General features: G+C 32.4%; 3 protein-coding genes across 3 annotated transcripts; 2 read left to right on the forward strand and 1 right to left on the reverse strand.

Moving 5' to 3' along the window:
* Nucleotides 1-118: 118 nt before the first annotated feature.
* Nucleotides 119-1,411, forward strand: HELRODRAFT_166016 (hypothetical protein; the record flags this gene model as incomplete). The annotated part of the gene is made up of 2 exons (XM_009033059.1): nt 119-335; nt 441-1,411. 2 exons carry the CDS (start codon nt 119-121, stop codon nt 1,409-1,411), a joined length of 1,188 nt encoding a protein of 395 aa, XP_009031307.1.
* A 383-nt stretch (nt 1,412-1,794) lies between these two features.
* Nucleotides 1,795-5,897, reverse strand: HELRODRAFT_166017 (hypothetical protein; the record flags this gene model as incomplete). Its single annotated transcript, XM_009033060.1, has 3 exons — nt 1,795-2,055; nt 3,713-3,838; nt 5,793-5,897. 3 exons carry the CDS (start codon nt 5,895-5,897, stop codon nt 1,795-1,797), a joined length of 492 nt encoding a protein of 163 aa, XP_009031308.1.
* A 4,669-nt stretch (nt 5,898-10,566) lies between these two features.
* HELRODRAFT_166018 (hypothetical protein) lies at nt 10,567-15,459 on the forward strand (the record flags this gene model as incomplete). The annotated part of the gene is made up of 6 exons (XM_009033061.1): nt 10,567-10,684; nt 11,271-11,471; nt 11,896-11,943; nt 12,145-12,249; nt 15,096-15,196; nt 15,388-15,459. The coding sequence occupies 6 exons, from the start codon at nt 10,567-10,569 to the stop codon at nt 15,457-15,459; spliced, it is 645 nt and encodes a 214-aa protein (XP_009031309.1).
* Nucleotides 15,460-19,984: the final 4,525 nt, after the last annotated feature.

Here is a 19,984-nt window from a genome sequence, read left to right on the forward strand (position 1 = left end):
TTTTTAAAACAGATTTATATTTGAAAATGAAGTGCAAAATGTATGTCAAACACATAATAAATCTAACAAATCAAAAGGAACTTGAATTGTGAAAACATTTCAGGCCGAACAGATAAAAATGGCTTACCAGAACGTGAACATGCAGACCTTCAACCTATCCACCAACAACAACCCAGCAGCCCAACCACTGGCCACTCATGACGACGCACCACCAAAAGCTCACATGGCCACCACGTCCACTTGTGGCTTCTTCTTCAATAGCTGCACTGCAGTGGACATGTGTGCTCCGCCAGGTAGTGGCCAGTCAGCTTCGAAAGAGCCAGTCGAAAGTGAAAGTAAACAATCAACGTTGAAAATTATCTCCAATGAATTTTTTTGTTTTTGAAAAATCAACAAAATTATTATTTGTTTAAAATACATTTGCTATTTGTAAATCATAGAAACGTTCAAAAGTTTTTCCACCTGCGAAGTCGGCAACCATTTTCTATGTGACAACAATTTCAACAAAATGTTCAACAACTCTGTTAACTTCAATGTCAACAACAGCAACAACAGCAATATCAACAACGTCAACATTAATTTCAATGGCGGTCCAATGGAAATCTCACCTGAAAACGAATCCAACACATTTACCAAATCTCAAACCCAGTTTTCCGAACCAACCAACATTTCACCAATAACAACCACCAGTATTAAGAACGAGAACATGGTTCTCAATTTCGCGATGACTAACACCAGCCAGGTTCAACCGCCGACCGCACACAAGCCGATCAAAATTAAACAACCGTATGACGTCATTTCCGCAAGCGGTCAGGCTGCTTACAATTGCAACAATATCATCATGGCATATCATTCAACATCATCATCATCCTTTTCAATATCATCATCCTCAGTTTCATCACTGTTAACAACTCAGTCACCGAAAATGACAGTTGTATATGGAAGCGTTTGCAGCAGTGGCCTCAACAATCCTGGCCACAAGCAGCAGCTGCCATCAACGCCAGCTCTATCATCATTATCATCATGCAACAATTTTTGGGATCTAACTAACAATTCCGTCTCTTCAACGTTGCCACCGATGCCGCCGACGTTCAGCAGTGGCGTCATGAGCGCCTCCAAATGTCAGTCATCACAACCAATGCTACCTCCTCCTCCTGCATCTCATCATCCTCCCCATCATCATCTTCAGCAACATTTTAACTCTTTCAACGCCAGCAATAAAATAATGGATGTGAATTGTCTCAGTAGCAACAACACTCTCAACAGCTCCGACAACAACAACAACAACACTAACAGCAACAACAACAACAACACCATTGGAGCATTCATCATCAGTAACTACAACAACTCAGTCTCTCACGATCAATTTCAAATTGGTTGGCACATTTTCAAATTAACTTACCCATATTAAAATCTATAAAAACGAATAGATCTTCCTCCTTTCCTATGATGATGAAAATTCAAAGAGAACGGACTTCAGTATTTTTACAAAATCATATCCATCATTGACGCCTGTTAAATGTTTTCGCAGAAGTTGTGATGAATTTAAATACATATGTAGACATGTATAGTATATTATATAATTCTAATTTGTTTGTTTAATTGTTAAATGTTTATCATTGAACATTAGTGGCAAAATATAAAACTCAAATAAAAATTTTATTCTTTGATTTTCTGCCAGTTCCAACAGACCTGAGCATGAAATCGCAGAAACAACGGTCAAGCAACACGGCCATCTCCCTGACGTCATCCCACAACGCATTCGATTCCCACAACAGTCACGTGATGTCCAATCTACCTCCCACTCCTCTTCCTTCTCATCCCCACCATCCACCTCCTCCCCATCTCCCTCTCTACTCCACCCCTATCCGGATCAGACTGACCGCGGATGAAGTGACGACCATCAAACAGCTGATTGTGGGCTACAGGGAATCCGCGGCATTTCTTCACAGGTGGTTCTCCAGTGCTTTCTCCTCGCTCCATGTTCATTTGTCGGCTCTTCTTCCAATATAATGATTTCAAACTTCCAATACGAAATTGAAAAAATAGGGCTCTCTGAAAGAGATTCACGTTTGAAATGAAGTTGAAAATATGTATACAAATTGTTGTTCGGTCTCTTCAGAAAGCCATAGATGGGGAAAATAAACTTGCTAAAATAAACTAAATCGAACAATTAATAAATAAATACTAATTGAATGAACGAATAACTGATTGAATAAATGAATTAATTATTGAGTAAAGAAAGAAAGTTAAGAGAGAATAAAACAAATGGCAAACATATTTTGCAATTAAAATAGAATGTAAATTAAACTTCAATAGAAGAAGGAGTAATGAAAAAAAACATTTTTGCAAACTCTGAATATTGAGACTTGTGAAATTGCTCCAAACGTCTTTATTACATATTCAACCACTGTTTCATTTACATTATATAAAAATAGAAGTCTTTCATGTTTCTTAAGAAAATTATCAATTTAATTTATTTTATTTTTTAGCATTTAATTTTTTTATGTTACAAATTATTTATCGATGAGCTTCATAAAATATTTTTTTAGAATATATTTAAATTAATAAACGTCGAGAATTTAATTATATTAAATTTGTAATTAATTATTCATAAATTCAGTTGCATAAAGACTGAAAATTTAATTTTCATGTCAGATCGGCAGAAGAGTTGCAACAGTTGATAAACAGCAACGTTAACTGACTGCATCCCAACGACAATTTCAACAATTTCAACATCCTCGTCAGTTTCAACAATTCTGACAGCAACATTAATGTCAAGGTAAACAATTTTATCGCGGTAGGATCAACAAATAGGATCAACAGCATAATAATTGCAATAATACCAACAACAACAATTTAAACAAAGTAAACAACATTAACAACAACAACAACAAAAACAACCAACATAAAATGTTATACATATTAACAACAATATCAGCAACAACGGCAACAACAACAGCAGCTGCATCAAAATCTTGTTGACGCTAACAACATAAGATAAAAAAATCACAAAGGTCAATATAAATTGTACATGTACATATTCTGTCGCAGCATTGACATGGTAGTCTGTAGAAATATATGAGAACATTTTTCAACATAAAAAGCACAGAAACAATTTTTACTGGTTGTTTGTCATTTGTTGAATGTTATTTAAATGCTCTGAAGATAAATTTATATTGTTTTAGAAAACGTGGTGTGCATTTTCGTATTTTTACCTGTTTCATTTTCAATTTCAATCAAATCTTCTATCGTCGACTTTTAACCCATCAACCATCCAATCATGAAATCAACAAATCGAACGTTCATTATCTTAAATAATTCGTTAACAAAAATTTAAGAATATTTGTTTCTATATGTTTAGAGATGCACCGAACAGTCAATCCAATACCAAACATTTATAAGCCAAATTTTATTTTTTAAAGTTAAAAACAAGCTTTCAAAATAATAATTCATTCCAAATTTCATCGAAATGACATTCAATCTTGTGTTCAATTTCACATTATTTAAACAAAATATATTTTCCGCTAATAATAACCGACAATTAAATATGTGGATAGATCAATGAACAGACGAACGAAGAAGCAAAAGGATGGAGAGATGAAGTGATACTGAAAGCCCGCGGATTAGCACACCAGCAAGCTTTGCATCCTTTGGCGTCGGGGAATGAAAAATGTTAACTTAAACGAAGTTGTGACATTCGGCTAATCACCTGGTCTTTAAAAATGGTCGAAGACGAATAAACCTCAATTTTGACCGGATATTTGGCCGGGCCAAATATTTTTTCTAACAAGTTTATTTCATGTAACGCATAAAAAACGAAACATGAAAAAGGGCCCTATAAAAGTGAAAAAGGGCCCTAAATATTTGGTGCGTCTTTAGTTTATATGTATACACAGACTCCCACATATTATCATCGTCGTCGTCGTCGTCATCATTTTCCAAAAAACGTTTTATGATAAAATCTCCAAAAACTGAATTAATAAATGTGAATGAGTTAAAAAATGCATTACGCCAGTTTGGATATTAACATTCAATAACTTTTAAAAATGAATTTAAAGGAACAGAAGATATAAATGATCTCAACTGCGAATTTATGTTATTAAAAACAAATGAAATTGAAGCATAAATAAACTTAAAATAAATACCAACCAACGATCGAACGTTTTGGAACAACGTCACCAAACTATGACTGACGACATTGTTGAAATCCATCATTCACAACGTTTCATAATCATCCTCATCATCATCTTCATTCTCATCTTCTTCATCATCTTCATCCTCTTTATCCTCATCATCATCTTCATCATCATAATTATCATCATAATCGTCGTCATCACGTTTTGTTTTCGTTTCAGAAGTTTGATCTTTGATCCGTAAAACTGTTGTTTAATATTAAAATAAAAATAATTATATAATGACACATTCAACATGTATATATATATATATATATATATATATATATATATTAAATAGATTTAATTACTTAAAAATAAATAAAATATATATGTATATATATATTATTTATTTTTAATTAATTAAATCTATTTATTTATTTGATAGCATATAAAATTAATAAAATATGTGTTGGTTATCGTTTTAGCTCTGTTAAATTTCATTGAAACTGGTCAGCCAGCGTTGTATTTTTAGTATTCACACCAATCAACCACAAGCAATATGAAACCCGAACATTCAGAAATGAATTGAAAGAGAAACATGTATGTCTTGTATAATTTCCGATGAATTGTCGTGATGAGGGAGATGTCGGATGAACTGCGTTTTAACTTTTTAAAAAGTTGTACACACACAGTGCTCATGTTTTATAATTTCATCGTCCAAAGCTTAAAGTAAATAAAGCGAAGAAAAAATATCATTGTTTATTTATAACGACATTATGAAACTGTTGACTCTCTTGTTATTTGTTGCCTGCACGTTTATAACCACTTTCATTGGTAGTTTGGTTGCTAATGATGGTACGTTGACTTCTTCTTACCTTACCTGCCAAACTTTAATGAAAATCGTCAACAAATTGTATCTACAAGCAGCGAGATAATATATTTAAAAAAATATTATGCCGTATTTAGTGATGCACGTGATCACGAACTATTTAAATGTATATTTTCGAATTATTTTATTATTTGAGCATTGTAAAATTTTTCATTTTTTATAAGTTTTGATGAAATATCAGAGTCAGTACGTGCCGTTAATTAAAGTTGTATTGTACTATTTGTTACATACAACCTAGATCTCAATTGCACATTTATATTTACGATATTCAAGTCATTTTCACAAGTTAGACGTTCTCATCGATAGCGCGAACAGAATTAGTAAACAAAACATGTTGCTTGTTTTTGAAAACTATTCAGTCAATAGCTATCAATGCTCCGTTTCGCCTTTATAATTTTTAACAATTTTATTTTAAATTAAATATCGTTTTTTGACTTTATAAACAAACTCACTTTTATCACCATTGTGATATAATGATGAAAATATCATCATCATCTCATCATCATCATCATTATGATAATTAGTGGTGCCTGAGAACTGTCCAGTCTGTCTGACCAACAACATCAACAATTTCCCCTGCCAGAAGCTCGTGTCAGAATATGGTGACTATTAATGACTTTATCTTTTAAAAATATTACAAATAAATAACATTTTTAATCGATCGTGCGTTAATGTTGAAAAACAGTTATGAATGCTGAAATCATGTAAAAAATGTAATTTGTTATCAATTTACAAATAAATAATTTGCGTTAAATCGACAAACACCAAACAAACGTTAAACGTACCTGCATGACACGACCATGACCTTGACCAAATTTGAACCAGATGAAAACGGATGCTCGTGTAAGTGGTGCCAGAACAAGTGCCTCCAATCTGTTAGTACGTTGCATGTTTGCTGGCATCATCACCTCGTCCATCATCATTAGTTATTAAACTGCTGCGGCTAGGTCCTTACCATCACACCCTTCACCATCATACCATTTACCATCACACCCTTTACTACAATTTTTTACAGGTCATATTTAAATATATAAAAAAAGCTCGAATTTGAAGGTTGCTATCAATTTCTATTTTTCATCATACACGTTTATTTTTCAAACAGTTATTTAAGAAACGTTTCTTTTCCTTTCGTTTCACAATTTTTCCCCGCAAGATTTTAATTTGTTTCCATTTTTCATCACCTTTCATTGTTAATAACGATATGAAGCATTTTAAGCTTTTTAACATAACATTTTTGCATTTCAATTTCAATTCATGAAGAACGTTGCAGCTGCACTGATGCAAAGTTAAAATCAGGGCATCGAACCGGAACTGAACCGTAACCAAAAACCGTTAAACCGTAACCAAAAACCGTTGAAAACCGAAATTTTGCTCGGAACAAAAACCGTAACCAAACCGAAATATTGTTTGCTAGTTTAACCGAAACCGAAAACCGTAACGAAATATATAACGGTTGCATGCTAAAACTTTAAAAGAAAAAATGTTTGTCAAATTTAGAAAAAAAATATTTTGATAATATTTCGTCTTTTGAAACTATATATTATTTTTTATTATCTTTGAAAATTTGTTATCTATTTTTTCGTTTGTTTTTCTGACTGAGTTCGCCGATAATTTGATTAAGAATTGCCACGTGAAGAAAAATCCAGTATAATCGGAGAAATTAGAGATCATGTGCGATCATCTTCAAAATTTTGAAGTACCAGCTACATAAGTGAGCCTGGAAACATCTGTTTTTAGATTAAAATTTATCCTCAGAGACTGCAGAAGTGGTTTCAATAAAACCATTTTAGAAGATATATTAAAAATCAGAGAAAATTTTCATCTTTTTAAAACAATCTTATATTTATATGAATGATTTTAAAATATCTTTGTAATGATTGTTTTAATTTGTTGAAAAAAAAGTATTAGAAATGTTTCCTTTAATACTGACAACATTTAAAAATCATTTTTATTATTGATGTCTTATTATTCACAATCAAAAATTTAATTCAAATTGACATTGTGGTGATAGTTGGATGTCCGTTACGTGCGATTAAGGAACTATGCTTGAAAAAATTATGTTTCGGAGCGAAACCGAAAACAAAAAAAACCGATCTTGTTTCAGGAACGAAAACCGGAACCGAACCGATATTCGTTTGGCTGACTGAAACGAAAAAAATTACGGTTGGATGCCCTGGTAAAAAACGTTAAAAAAAATTGAATGCTGCTACACAAAATAGAAAAATTTGTAATGAGCTTTTAATTCAATGACATAGTTTTTCCTAATTTTTGTTTCACATTTTAACATCCTATCTTTGGTTTTCAAGTTAAAATTAACATCCTAAAATCATAAAAACACTCATTTAAATCTAAAAATATAAAACAGTTTCTCAAAGACAGCAGCACACACAAACAAACACACAAACAAATACACACACACACACACACACACATAATACGAACAAAGGTGGATGTATGTCCCGCTGGAACGGAGTGCACCTACAGAATGGCAGACTGCAACTTCCCTCCATGCCTCACCGTCCTGGTACACTGTGATCCATGTATGTATGTGTGTGTGTGTGTCCGGTTATGGTTACTGTTATATTTCGTCAAAAAATTCACACACATAAATTTTTTATTTCACCTGTTTTTATAAAATCAGTTTTTAACCCATTACCATATGTGTGTGTGTCTGGGTGAGCATGAAATAATATCAAACCGTTTGCATTCTATCGTACGAACGCCGAGTTAAACAAATCAAAATGATGCACGTGTTGTTATGTTACATGATAAATAACAACGCACACAAACACAAATTAACGAGCAGTTGTTTCTTGTCCATTGAATTACTGCAAATTGGAATGCAAAACTGGATACAGAACTGACGCCAATGGATGCAAAGCTTGCTGGTGTGCCGATCCATGTGCTGTCGGTTACATTCCATCCATCTCTCCATCATTTTGTTTCTTCACTAATTCATTTATCCTTTCATTTACATCCATGACATGATTTTGTCAATTTATTCAACAATCAAAATAATGATCAACATGATTTTGTCAATTTATTCAACAATCGAAATAATAAATTTATGACAACTAGCAAAATGTCTGAAACACCAGGAGTTGAACTGTCCTAACGGTTGTTCTGTGGCATGGACGTCTGGTCAGGAGCTCAAATACAGATGTGAATGAAGGCTTGAGAATAAAGTTTGAGGACCGCCACTTTAAAAAAAACTAAATGCGTTATATAATATAATGTGCGTGCAGGTTGAAAGTTTTTTGAAAGTTTCGTTCGTAAGTTTTATGAAAATTTTTCTAATTTTTTTTTAATTATTTTAAATAATTTTGATATTGGATAACAGAGAATGTTAATGGGAAGTTGTTTGTGTTATTTCTTCTGTTTATTTGTTTCTATTACGCTATTTATTGAGAAATTTGATTTCGTAATTTTGATTGTTTATACATTTATTATAATAGACATAACACAGGTGATAGAATGTATTGTGCTTGGTGCGTGTGTGGACGGGTGAAGCGGTGTTTGTTATTACAGGTTTTGTTGCAATTATAGAGTTTGATTTTTGTCTTGTTTCATTGTTGCTATAATAAATGTCAGCAAAGGATAAAACTAACAGGGTTGTTTTAAGGAACATGCTGCAATGTAAGTTGTGTAATTCTATGTGTCAGTGGAAAATTGCAAGTATATCTGAATCAACATTTAAGGAAATTTTTTTTATTGCAGCTTAACGGCGTTTCAGCCCGATGCGGGTATTTTAACGCCCTTGTATCATTAGAAACTGATTATTTTGTTGTGACATCTTGAAAACTTCAAATTCTGTTGATCAAATCTATCTCCCCCACAAATTATATCAAGACTTCCTGACTTCTATTCTGGAAGAGCAATTCTACATTTAATGGAACCCCGAGTTTCTTTCTGATCTGATCGTATTTTTCACATTCAGTTAATTTATGCTGAATAGACAGTTTTTTGTCACAGGCTTTACAATAAGGTGGCTTTGTTTTGTTGAGGATTCAGGAATGTGTGATTGCTGAGTGTCCTATTTTTAATCTATTGATAACAGCCTAAAGATGACGATTTAAATAACTATTTTTGAGCTTTTTGTTATTTACTGATGGCATACCTAATTTTAAGAAATTTGATGTTTTATTCCACTCCTGCTGCCATTTCTCAACAATAAGGTTGTTTGTTAAGTTCTTTAAATCACTGGACGGAATTGGAACTCTGGATAATGGCATCGAATGAGCTTGAGAAGCCATCTGATCTACCTTTTCATTTCCTTCAATTCCAATGTGGCTGGAGATCCACATTATAATTAATTTTTTGTTGCTATCCAGGATATTATGAATCTTATTTTGCATTTGAATTATTAATGGATTTAGAGGTTTGTATTGCTTCAGGGCTGATAGAGTAGACAAGGAATCCAAAATATTATGAATTTATTTTTTTCTGAATTATTTATAAAGTTTAAAGCCATGTCTATAGCATGGATCTCTGCGGTGTATATTGAAGCAGGTTCTGGTAGGTGCATCATTAATCCGTGAACACGTTTCCTTTACCAGTAGGCCTACATTGCTGCAGACGTTGAATTTTCCCTTTTTGATCCATCTGTATATATTTGAATAAAGTTTGAATTGTTATTAATTTTTTCTTTAACTAAGGTTTTTGCTAGTTTTACATCTTGGCCCATTCCTGTTATTGTCGTATCTATTTCTGGGTGCTTTAGCGACCAAGGATGATATTCAAACTTTAAATCTTCTATAGTCTTTATATTTTTAATGTCTTTAATGAATTCATTTAGTCTTATTAGAAATGTTGGAATTGATTTTGATTTTGGTGCCTTAGTTTTTGCTGTTATGTATTTATATGCCGGGTTTTTCAAATGAGATTTAATTTTTAGAAAGTAATTTAAGGCTAATTTTTAATGTCTTAAATTTAGTGGCATTTCTCCTGCCAAAACATGGAGACTTATGGATGGTGATGTTCTGTATGCTCCTAGACACCTTCTTAACGATTCGTTAACTATTGGGTGTAGAATCTTCATGTAGGATTTTCGTGTAGAGCCATATACTGGAGAACCATAATCCAATACTGCTTGTATCGTTGCTTGGAAAATTTGATTTCTGATCAGATGCATTTGGTCTGCTCCCCATTTATTTTGGAATAACATTTTGATTAAATTGAGTGCTTTTAGGCATTTTCTTTTTGTTTTCAAAATATGGGGAATGAAATTTAATTTTGTGTCATATATTATTCCTAAATATTTATATTCTTGTGAAAACTCAAGAAAATTTAACTTTGGAAAAATCCTCTTTTGTTTTTTTGAGAAAAGCATAGCTTTAGACTTTGATTCAGAAAATTTTATTCCATTTTCCAATGCCCAATTTTTAATAGATTTTAGCGTTCTGTTTATTTTATTCTGCATTTTTATCATGTCTTTATTTTTAAAAGTGATTGTGACATCATCCATGTAAAAGGCAGATCATCGTGTTTTTAGGAATTATTATGGTGATGTTATCTAAGCTAAGACAGAATAATTTTGATGACAAAATGCTGTCTTGAGGGATGCCCAACTCTGGATGCATCGTTTCTGAAAAGACATCATTGACCTTGACTTTAAATGACCGGTTTGATAAAAAACTTAGAATGAATTTAGGAAAACGTCCTCTTAATCCGGATTCATGTATTTTTATAGGATACCATATTTCCAAGCTGTGTCATTGGCCTTTTCAATGTCCAAGAACAGAGTCACCCTGTGTTAAAGCTTGTCTTATGTGAATTTCCAGTGATATCAAATGATCTAACGTAGATCTTCCTTTGATATCTCCACATTGATATTTAAACAAAATTTGATGTTTTTCGAGAAATAAATTTAGTCAATTACTAACTATTTTCTCCATGATCTTGCAGGTACAACAAGTTAATAAAATTGGTCTGTAGTTATTTGGATGAGTTTTAACTTTTTTTGGTTGGTTTATGGGCACGACTATTGCCTGACGCCAAATATCTGGGACTTTTGTGTTAATCCATATGTAATTGTGGAATTGTAGTTGAGATAATGAATGTTAATAAACCATTATTTATCTTGATATTATATAGAAGTCCTTCATCGGCTTATTCAAACAATCTAAAGTTGATTGAATTGTTGATAGCTTTTATGAAAATTAAGGGAATTAAGGTTATAGTGGGGGATTTTAATTTTCCAATTATTGATTGGGAAAATATGATGACTATAAAAAATGTTTGATCGGTGAAACAAAAATTCTTAGATTTTGTGCGAGACTCTTTTCTATCCCAACTTATAAGAAAACCGACTAGATTTTGGAATAAATCTGCTAAAAATATTTTAGACTTGGTGTTTGTTGAAGATACAAATTTAATTCACAACATAGATTTCAAGAACCCTGTTGGTAAGAGCGACCATGTTTTAATAAATTTTTTGATTTATATTAAAGCTTTTGTTAAACCGGGTAAGTAAAATAAATTTTACTTCGATAAGGCAGATTATTCAAAAATGAACTGCTGTGTTAAAAAATATTTGTATGACAATAGTAAGGATAGTTTTTTGAGTTGCAATATGATTGACCAGGATTTTTTGATTGTGTATGGAAACATTTTGTAGGTAAGTTCGATGAGGCTGTATATTCCAGTTGGTTTTAATAGGAGTCTTGGTACAAAAGTCAAATTCCCAATTGATTTGTTGGATAATATTAAGGAAAAGAACAGAGTGTGGAGGAGATATTTAAAAACAAAGAACAACAATTTTTTTATAAAATATAAAACTTTGAGGAATTCCATCAAAAACAAAATATTAAAATTAAAAATAGATAATATGTTATTGTTGTCGAATAAAATCAAATCCTAAAGTATTTTAGAATCACGTACGTAAACTAGGTAATAATAGGGGTAATCTTGACAGTTTGGTCAATATAGATGATGAAGGTAATGAAACTACTTTGGTTGATGATGTTGATAAGATTAATGCTCTGGCTTCATTTTTTGCTAGCGTTTATAGCAACGGGGATGGTGTTCAGTATGATGTTGTAATAAATGAATATGGTATTAAAGAAATGATAGAATTACAAATTTCAAGCCATTCAGTTTACAATAAATTAGTTTCATTAAATAAATTTAAATCTGCAGGCCCTGATGGCTTATTTTCACATGTACTTGTAGAATGTGCCGGTTCAGTGTGTGAATATCTAAATTTTTTATTTAAAATTGCTTTAAATTCTGGGTTTTTACTAAGTGATTAGAAATTAAGTTATGTCGTTCCAATTTTTAAGAAAGGATCGCCTTTTTGTGTTAAAAATCATCGGCCGGTATCACTAAGTTGTATCTCATGTAAAGTTTTAGAACATTTTGTTAAAGAAGCACTGTCGCTGCATTTTAACAATAATTGTTTGTTTAGTTCATATCAATATGGTTTTATGAAGGGTAGATCTACGACTTTGCAGTTGTTGAAAATATTGGATAATTGGTCGGATGCGGTGGACAATGGGAAGGAAGTGGATGTTATTTACTCGGACTTAGAGAAGGCTTTTGATAAGGTGTCCCATACAAAATTGCTACAAAAATTAATTCTATACAGGGTTGATGATAAAATAATCAGTTGGATTAGAGGGTATTTGAAGAACAGAAAATTTTCTGTTGTGGTTAGTGATGTTCGATCGGATTGGCGTTGTGTGTAAAGTGGGGTGCCTCAAGGGAGCTTGTTGGGGCCAATTTTGTTTATCATTTACATTAATGAAGATTTTGATGTTTGTGCTGATAGTGAAGGTGTTCGATTTTTTTTGTTTGCAGATGGCGCAAAATTGTTCAAACGAATCAAATCTCATGATGATGTCAGAATTACACAGAATGTTTTGGATTTGATTGTCAAATGGTGTGAGAGGAATGATGTTTTGTTGAATGTGGAAAAATGTGTTAGCTTGAGGTTTGGCAAGAATAATGATAAAAATTTATATTGTATTAATAATTTAAATCTCGATTGTGTGAATAATTTCAAAGATCTGGGTGTTACATTTAATAATAATTTAAAATTTGATGATCATTTTTTTGCAGTTGTAAAGAAAGGTTATTATATGTTGGGCATGATTCACAGGCATTTTCAATATCTCAATAAAAGTTCTTTCTTGATTTTATATAAAACAATGGTAAGGTCGGTTCTGGAATATGCGGTTCCAGTGTGGTCGCCGTGGAAAGTAGAGATGGTAGAGTATATTGAAAGAGTTCAAAAGAGAGCAACAAAAATGATAAGGGAATGCAGGGGACTAGACTATGAGGATAGGCTTAGATATTTGGGGTTGCCAACGTTGAAGTACCGAAGAGTTAGAGAAGATCTGATTTTGTTGTTTAAAAAATTTCTTGACCTGAATGATCAAGATTGTTATTCTGAAATGTCTTTGTACTTGAATGAAAGAACAAGAGGACATGATAAAAAACTTAGGAATATCGGGTTCAAAAGTAACTTGCAAAAGCATTTTTTTACTTGTCGTATCATTCCTGTGTGGAATAAATTACCTGCCAATATAGTGAACTGTGCCACTGTTGACAGATTTAAAAATTCCTTGGATGATTATTGGATGAATGAAAGTTTTAAATACAACTGGAGAGCGAAAGCGCCTAGATAAACTCGTAATCCTCTGGAATGTATTCGTGTGTGTTTGTGGGCGATGTGCAGATGTGTGTTTAGCAATGTGTATGTGCTTATACGCTTTGTGATGATGTATTCATTGGTTTAGTTATATAAGTAAAGATAACGATATATATGATACACATTCTATGTTAGGTGCACTTGTGTGACTGAGGTGCTGAGAATTGGTAGTGTCGCTTCCGACATGATACGCACCGGTCAATTGTGAAGTTGTTGTTAATTGGGCGGGTGTGTTTGTTCTGTTTTATTTGTTTGTTTTCTGCATTGAGACTTCATTATGTTAATAATTAGGTAAGAGAATGACCGTCTATAATTCTAAGATTTTGGCATAGATTCTCAACACCGGTAGATGTTAAATTAACTAATTTGGAGCTAATTACATTTATTTCTAATAGTTTCAGGGTCGACAAGGATGGTGTAGCTACGAGGCTTGTCTGCAGTAGACGATGTCGTGAGGCTGGATTGGTGATGACTGGGATGAAGTGACGGATGGTGTGATGGGTAAATTGGTGGTCATTGGTACCGGCGATGAAGACTATGCGCTGGATTGACAGACAGATACATATTGCATCTATATATATTCGATTATTTTGTTATAGATATGGTACTGTAGTTAATTTGTATTGTTGTTGTTATTATTATTGTATTTACTGATTTATTTATTTTTTTCATTACTATTTCATATTATTATTGTTTTTTGGACATTTAAATTATTATCACATATTTGATATGAGCACGTGGATTTTAATCTACGCTCATTATTTAATGTTATTAAGGCGCTCATTTATATTTAAAAACGCATCTTCACGAATTTACTTCTAGTCTACTAAGTAAATTAGTTTCAGCTATGATGCTGTATTGTACTTGTACTATAGAATGTATTAAACTATTTCATTAAACGATTGTTAATAAAAGTTTAGAGGTCTAATAAAATTTTTCAAATTATCAATTTATTCAAACAAATTTTCCACTGTTTTTTTGGCCAGGGCAAAAAATTCACCTAACAACATTTTAAAATTTTTGGATGTGGTTATCGAAATTTTACAAATAACAAAAAAATTGTTCAATATAATTGATACACAAACACTCACACACACAAACAAACACTTACACCCACACACACAAACAAACACACACATTCATTAACTTAATTACCGTAAGAGTTTTTAAGCAATTATTTTCGAATATTCATTTTATATAATAGCTACAGTGAACATTATGTTCGGTTAGATAATTACTGCACTGACTCTCAATCAACCCATATATACATGTACATGTATACATTCGTTGGATGGTGACCTTGTTTTATGAGACTGACAAAAATGCACTTGCACTTGTTGGTGAAAACCACATCATGTTCCGAATTAGTTCCTCGATAAATATATGTAACATGATAAATGATAAATGACAACGCACACAAACACAAATTAACGATCAGTTGTTTCTTGTCCATTGAATTACTGCAAATTGGAATGCAAAACTGGATACAGAACTGACGCCAATGGATGCAAAGCTTGCTGGTGTGCCGATCCATGTGCTGTCGGTTACATTCCATCCATCTCTCCATCATTTTGTTTCTTCACTAATTCATTTATCCTTTCATTTACATCCATGACATGATTTTGTCAATTTATTCAACAATCAAAATAATGATCAACATGATTTTGTCAATTTATTCAACAATCGAAATAATAAATTTATGACAACTAGCAAAATGTCTGAAACACCAGGAGTTGAACTGTCCTAACGGTTGTTCTGTGGCATGGACGTCTGGTCAGGAGCTCAAATACAGATGTGAATGAAGGCTTGAGAATAAAGTTTGAGAACCGCCACCTTTAAAAAAAACTGAATGGGTTGGCATTAAGACGCTCATTTATAATTAAAAACTCATCTTAACGGATTTACTTTCAGTTTACTAAGTTAATTAGTTTCAGCTATGATGCTGTATTGTACTTGTACTATAGAATGTAAATAGTGAATAGTGTATTCAACTATTTTATTAAATTATTATTAATAAAAAGTTTAGATGATAAATAAAATTTTCCAAATTATCAATTTATTCATACAAATTTTCCACTGTTTTTTTGGCAAGTACAAAATATTCACCTAACAACATTTTCAAATTTTTAGATGTGGTTATCCAAATTGCAACTGCAATTATCGTTTTGTTATTTTATTTATTTTATATTTGTAACCAAATCATTAAGTGCCTTAAACACACACAACACATTCACACAGACAGACACACCCAAACAAACACACACATTCATTAATTAAATTACCGTAAAAGTTTTTAATGCTATTATTTTTGAATTTTTATTTTATATAATTGCTACAGTGAACAGTTTGGTTAGATAATTACTGTACTGACGTACAATCAATCCATATATACATGTACATTTATACATATTTTGGAAGGAGACAATGTTCTATGCAGTATTGCATGATGTCTACCGAATTGTTTGCATTGATCAATTTAAAGTTCGTCTTTTCAATTTTTCTCACTAGAATTTTCTGAAATTGTTCAAGAATTGCCAATAATACCAATAAAATAAAACTCAGCAGTGATGGGTTAACTGCTCCAAAAAAGTAGTGAACAACTGTAGTTAACTACTTGACTAAAAACAATCAAACATAGTTAGTAACTACTTTTTAACTACTTTCAAGAAAAGTAGTTATTAACTATTTCATAATAGTTTACTACTTTTTAACTACTTTTATTCATTATTATTACAAAAAAACCATTCTGAAAATTTTTGTAAATTTATTAACCAGCATATATATATATTTTTTTAATAAATGTTTTTTTAAATGTGTGGTGTTTAAGATGATTTCTCAAGAAAATCATTTTATTGGTATGATCATCAGACAATCTACAGCGTTTATCAGTTAGAATTTGTCCAGCAACACTGAAAAGACGCTCACCCAGGGCAGGCTTTTCTTCATCGATAGCATCATATTCTTTTTTGTCATTATTTACAATGCTAGTTTTTTTTACTTCTTTGTTTTCATTGTTGATAAAGCGCCGGGTTGGAAGTGAGGTTGTCATTTTTTGTTGTATATTTATTTTTGGTTTATTGATGTCAATTAGGACTGCTTCTGCAATTTTAAGATGCGTGTAGTTGCTGTTCTGGTGTATTACTTTGATGTTGCTGTCGAGGATTTTACGGCTTATAGTGATTGCGTGTTGTGTGTCCAAATGAGATTTGGTAGCACCATTCAGTTTATGCATCGTAAGCCCTCTAGTCAGTGAGGTAGTAGTAATCTCGTTATATGAATCATGTTGACGTGCACAGCCGTCAAAGGGGCAATTAAATTCATATATTACTTGATTACGCTTTAACACAGAGTTATCTCTAGGACTACAATCATTTTTCAGTATAAGGTGAGACGTTTTTTTATTGTTGTAATAAATTCGGAGTTTACTTTTACTAATTGGGTTGGTTGGTGTTAAATTTTTATTGATGATATGTTTAAGAATAGCTTCATCTACTTTGTATGCAGTTGACATGTGATTTCTGTAATACAAGACGATGTCGTTATCTTGATTGTTGGTATTAGGAAGGTTATTGCTGTGTAGTAATTTGCCTTTAACAATCTTTTCAATAGAATAAGTAATATCCATTGTTTACAAGCAGGTTGGTGACTCTTTTTAATTCAGCGTCGCGATTTTCAATATCGGAAGAGTGTGTGAATGCCCGGTTTTCAAATGATTCTATTGTGTTGTCTTTAAATTGTTCATTTCATTCACTTTGTCCATTCAAACAAATTCCTGTATTCGTTTCTTTGACATAGACCGCGGTTTTGAATCGTTCTTCGCCACGGGTGACCAACACATCGAGGAAAGGTAAACGTTGTTCCTTTCCACTTTCAATGGTAAATCTAAGTTTTGATTTGTTTAAGGTACCAAGAAGTTGGGTGATTTGTTCAGGATCGTTATAGGAGACAAAGATATCATCAACGTATCAAGCGTAGATATTTGGTTATATATATATATATATATATATAATATATATATATATATATATATATATATATATATATATATATACACACATATATATACCCACGAAACCAAAATAAAAAAATATATTATATACATATAGCATATATTTATATATGTAGTAATATAGTATATAGTAATTTTCATATTTAAACGACGTTTAGCGAATGTATAGCGGCCGATTTTAGAAATTTTTGAAACTAGATTTTTAATAGAACTGACTATCCGTAGTTTACGTTGAAAGATAAAAATTAAAGACAAGCAATGATACAGTTGGCGTGTTACATACTGATCCTCGTGGCTCCTCACATTCTTACATGGGATCTTGAAGATATTTCCTTACACTGACTATAGTGAGTAAGTTGATTTGACACTGATTTTTTAACACAAAATGTTCATCTTAGCAAAACATATATTATTAAATAAATGAATGGATGAAGGAATTAATTAATTAATCACAAAGTCTATAAAAATTTGAAGCAAACTAAACAGAAGTATTTTATTAGCTGCTAAATGAATGAACAAATGATAAACAACAATTCAGTTGGGAATTGCCAAACTTGTCGTAATAAATTAATGAGCAGTAGCTAAAATGTAGCTGGTAACTAAAATGATTAAGAGTTGTTTCAAAATATTTTACTTTTTGACAGTAATTAACTAATTTTATTACGTAGTTTATTTTGTCCTTTATTAATGTAAATCTGATAAACGCAGATCGCCTTACATGTTACTCAATAATTATGTTAAACTTTCGAGCCGCGCAAATGCTGTACACTATGCAGATGCAGACCACAGAATTACGTACACATTACGTAGGCACACGCGAGCACCGCATCGTTCAAGCCTGGCTTATAATAATACTTGAGTCTTGGACAGACAGCGTTCGAACCAGGCCAGTGCGTAACCGCAAAAGACATGATACTTCTGCAGACTGAACTAACTCACCGACCAGCTAACTCGCCGACCGATAGCTGAAATGTCATAGGCATCCATACATACAAAGACACAAGCATTAATTATTTCAGCGGTTTCAGGATGCGATTTGCCACTAACGACTTCACTACAAATTGGATATACATGGCGCCACAACAAGGTTTTGAAAAGCATAGTAGAAACGGTTTGTTCCGCTTGCAATGACGCCAAATCTCAGTCTGCTGTTTACCCGAAGGTATATTTCCTAAGAGAAGGACAAAGCAGAGACGTCAAATATGACCGAGTGAAAGATGGTATCTTAAAAAACGCCAACAATTGGGTTGTGTACGTTGATTTGGAAGAAAGTCAAAATTTTCCGTCGTACATCAAAGAAACAGGCATGAAACTTGACATGGTAATGGCATCTGAGAATACGAATTCAATTATTGTTATTAAGCTAACTGTGTTGTACAAAGATAACATGCTCAGTAGCCACGACGTAAAAACTGCAAAGTACGAACAGCTGATTCAAGATTTAAACAATTAAGAATACAAAACCAGGTTCTTCGCTGTTGAGGTTGGGGCAAGAGGAACAGCGGGAGCGTCGATGTATGCACTTTTCAAAAAGATGGAACTGTCAGGCGGGAAACGTACAGCATGCCTGAAAATAGTTATTTGTAGCGCAGTGCAAACTTCGCATTGGTTATGACTGAATAGAAATAAAAGAAGTGTCGGCTAAATTAGCAAGCCATGGTTACAGTGATACGACTTCGTATGGAAATATAAAGCTGAATTTTGATCTAAATAACAGATTGACACCGCTGAAAAATCAACAGTCATCGAGAAGCGTCCGAGTGATCAACAAACGTGGTCCGGTCCCCCGAGAATGTAAGGACGTTGTTAAGGGCCGAAACATTTGTCGACGGCAATTCCTCCTCTGAAGACTTCTCGATAATTTGGCTCAACGGAATTTTCACTTACACGCATAGATACATGAGATAACACACACATAAAAAATCCACACATACATACGAAATTACATAAATATATACATAACACATAAACACGAAAATATACAAATACATTACTTGAGTGGCGCATAATTATTCATTATATTATTAGTAACCTGAGACTCACCGACAAAAGAATGTAGCAATAAGACGTCACTTACAAGAAAAGGATCCCAATTAGTCGCAGTTAATCATCTTTTAATGTTGATTATAGCCGGTTTAGAGAAGTTTCTATGTAATGTTTTTCTAATTTGAAATTAGAAATCAAAGTTTTTGAAATAGAAAAAAATAGGAAAGTGTTCCGAGAAGATGTCACACAATTTCGATTAGTATTCTTGACATTTGTAAATATGTTGTCATTTGTGGATGATGCGGGAGTAGTGACTCTTGTTGGCAAATAAT

This window comes from Helobdella robusta (genome assembly GCF_000326865.2).
Source record: "Helobdella robusta unplaced genomic scaffold HELROscaffold_9, whole genome shotgun sequence".
In the NCBI taxonomy this organism is placed as follows: domain Eukaryota; kingdom Metazoa; phylum Annelida; class Clitellata; order Rhynchobdellida; family Glossiphoniidae; genus Helobdella; species Helobdella robusta.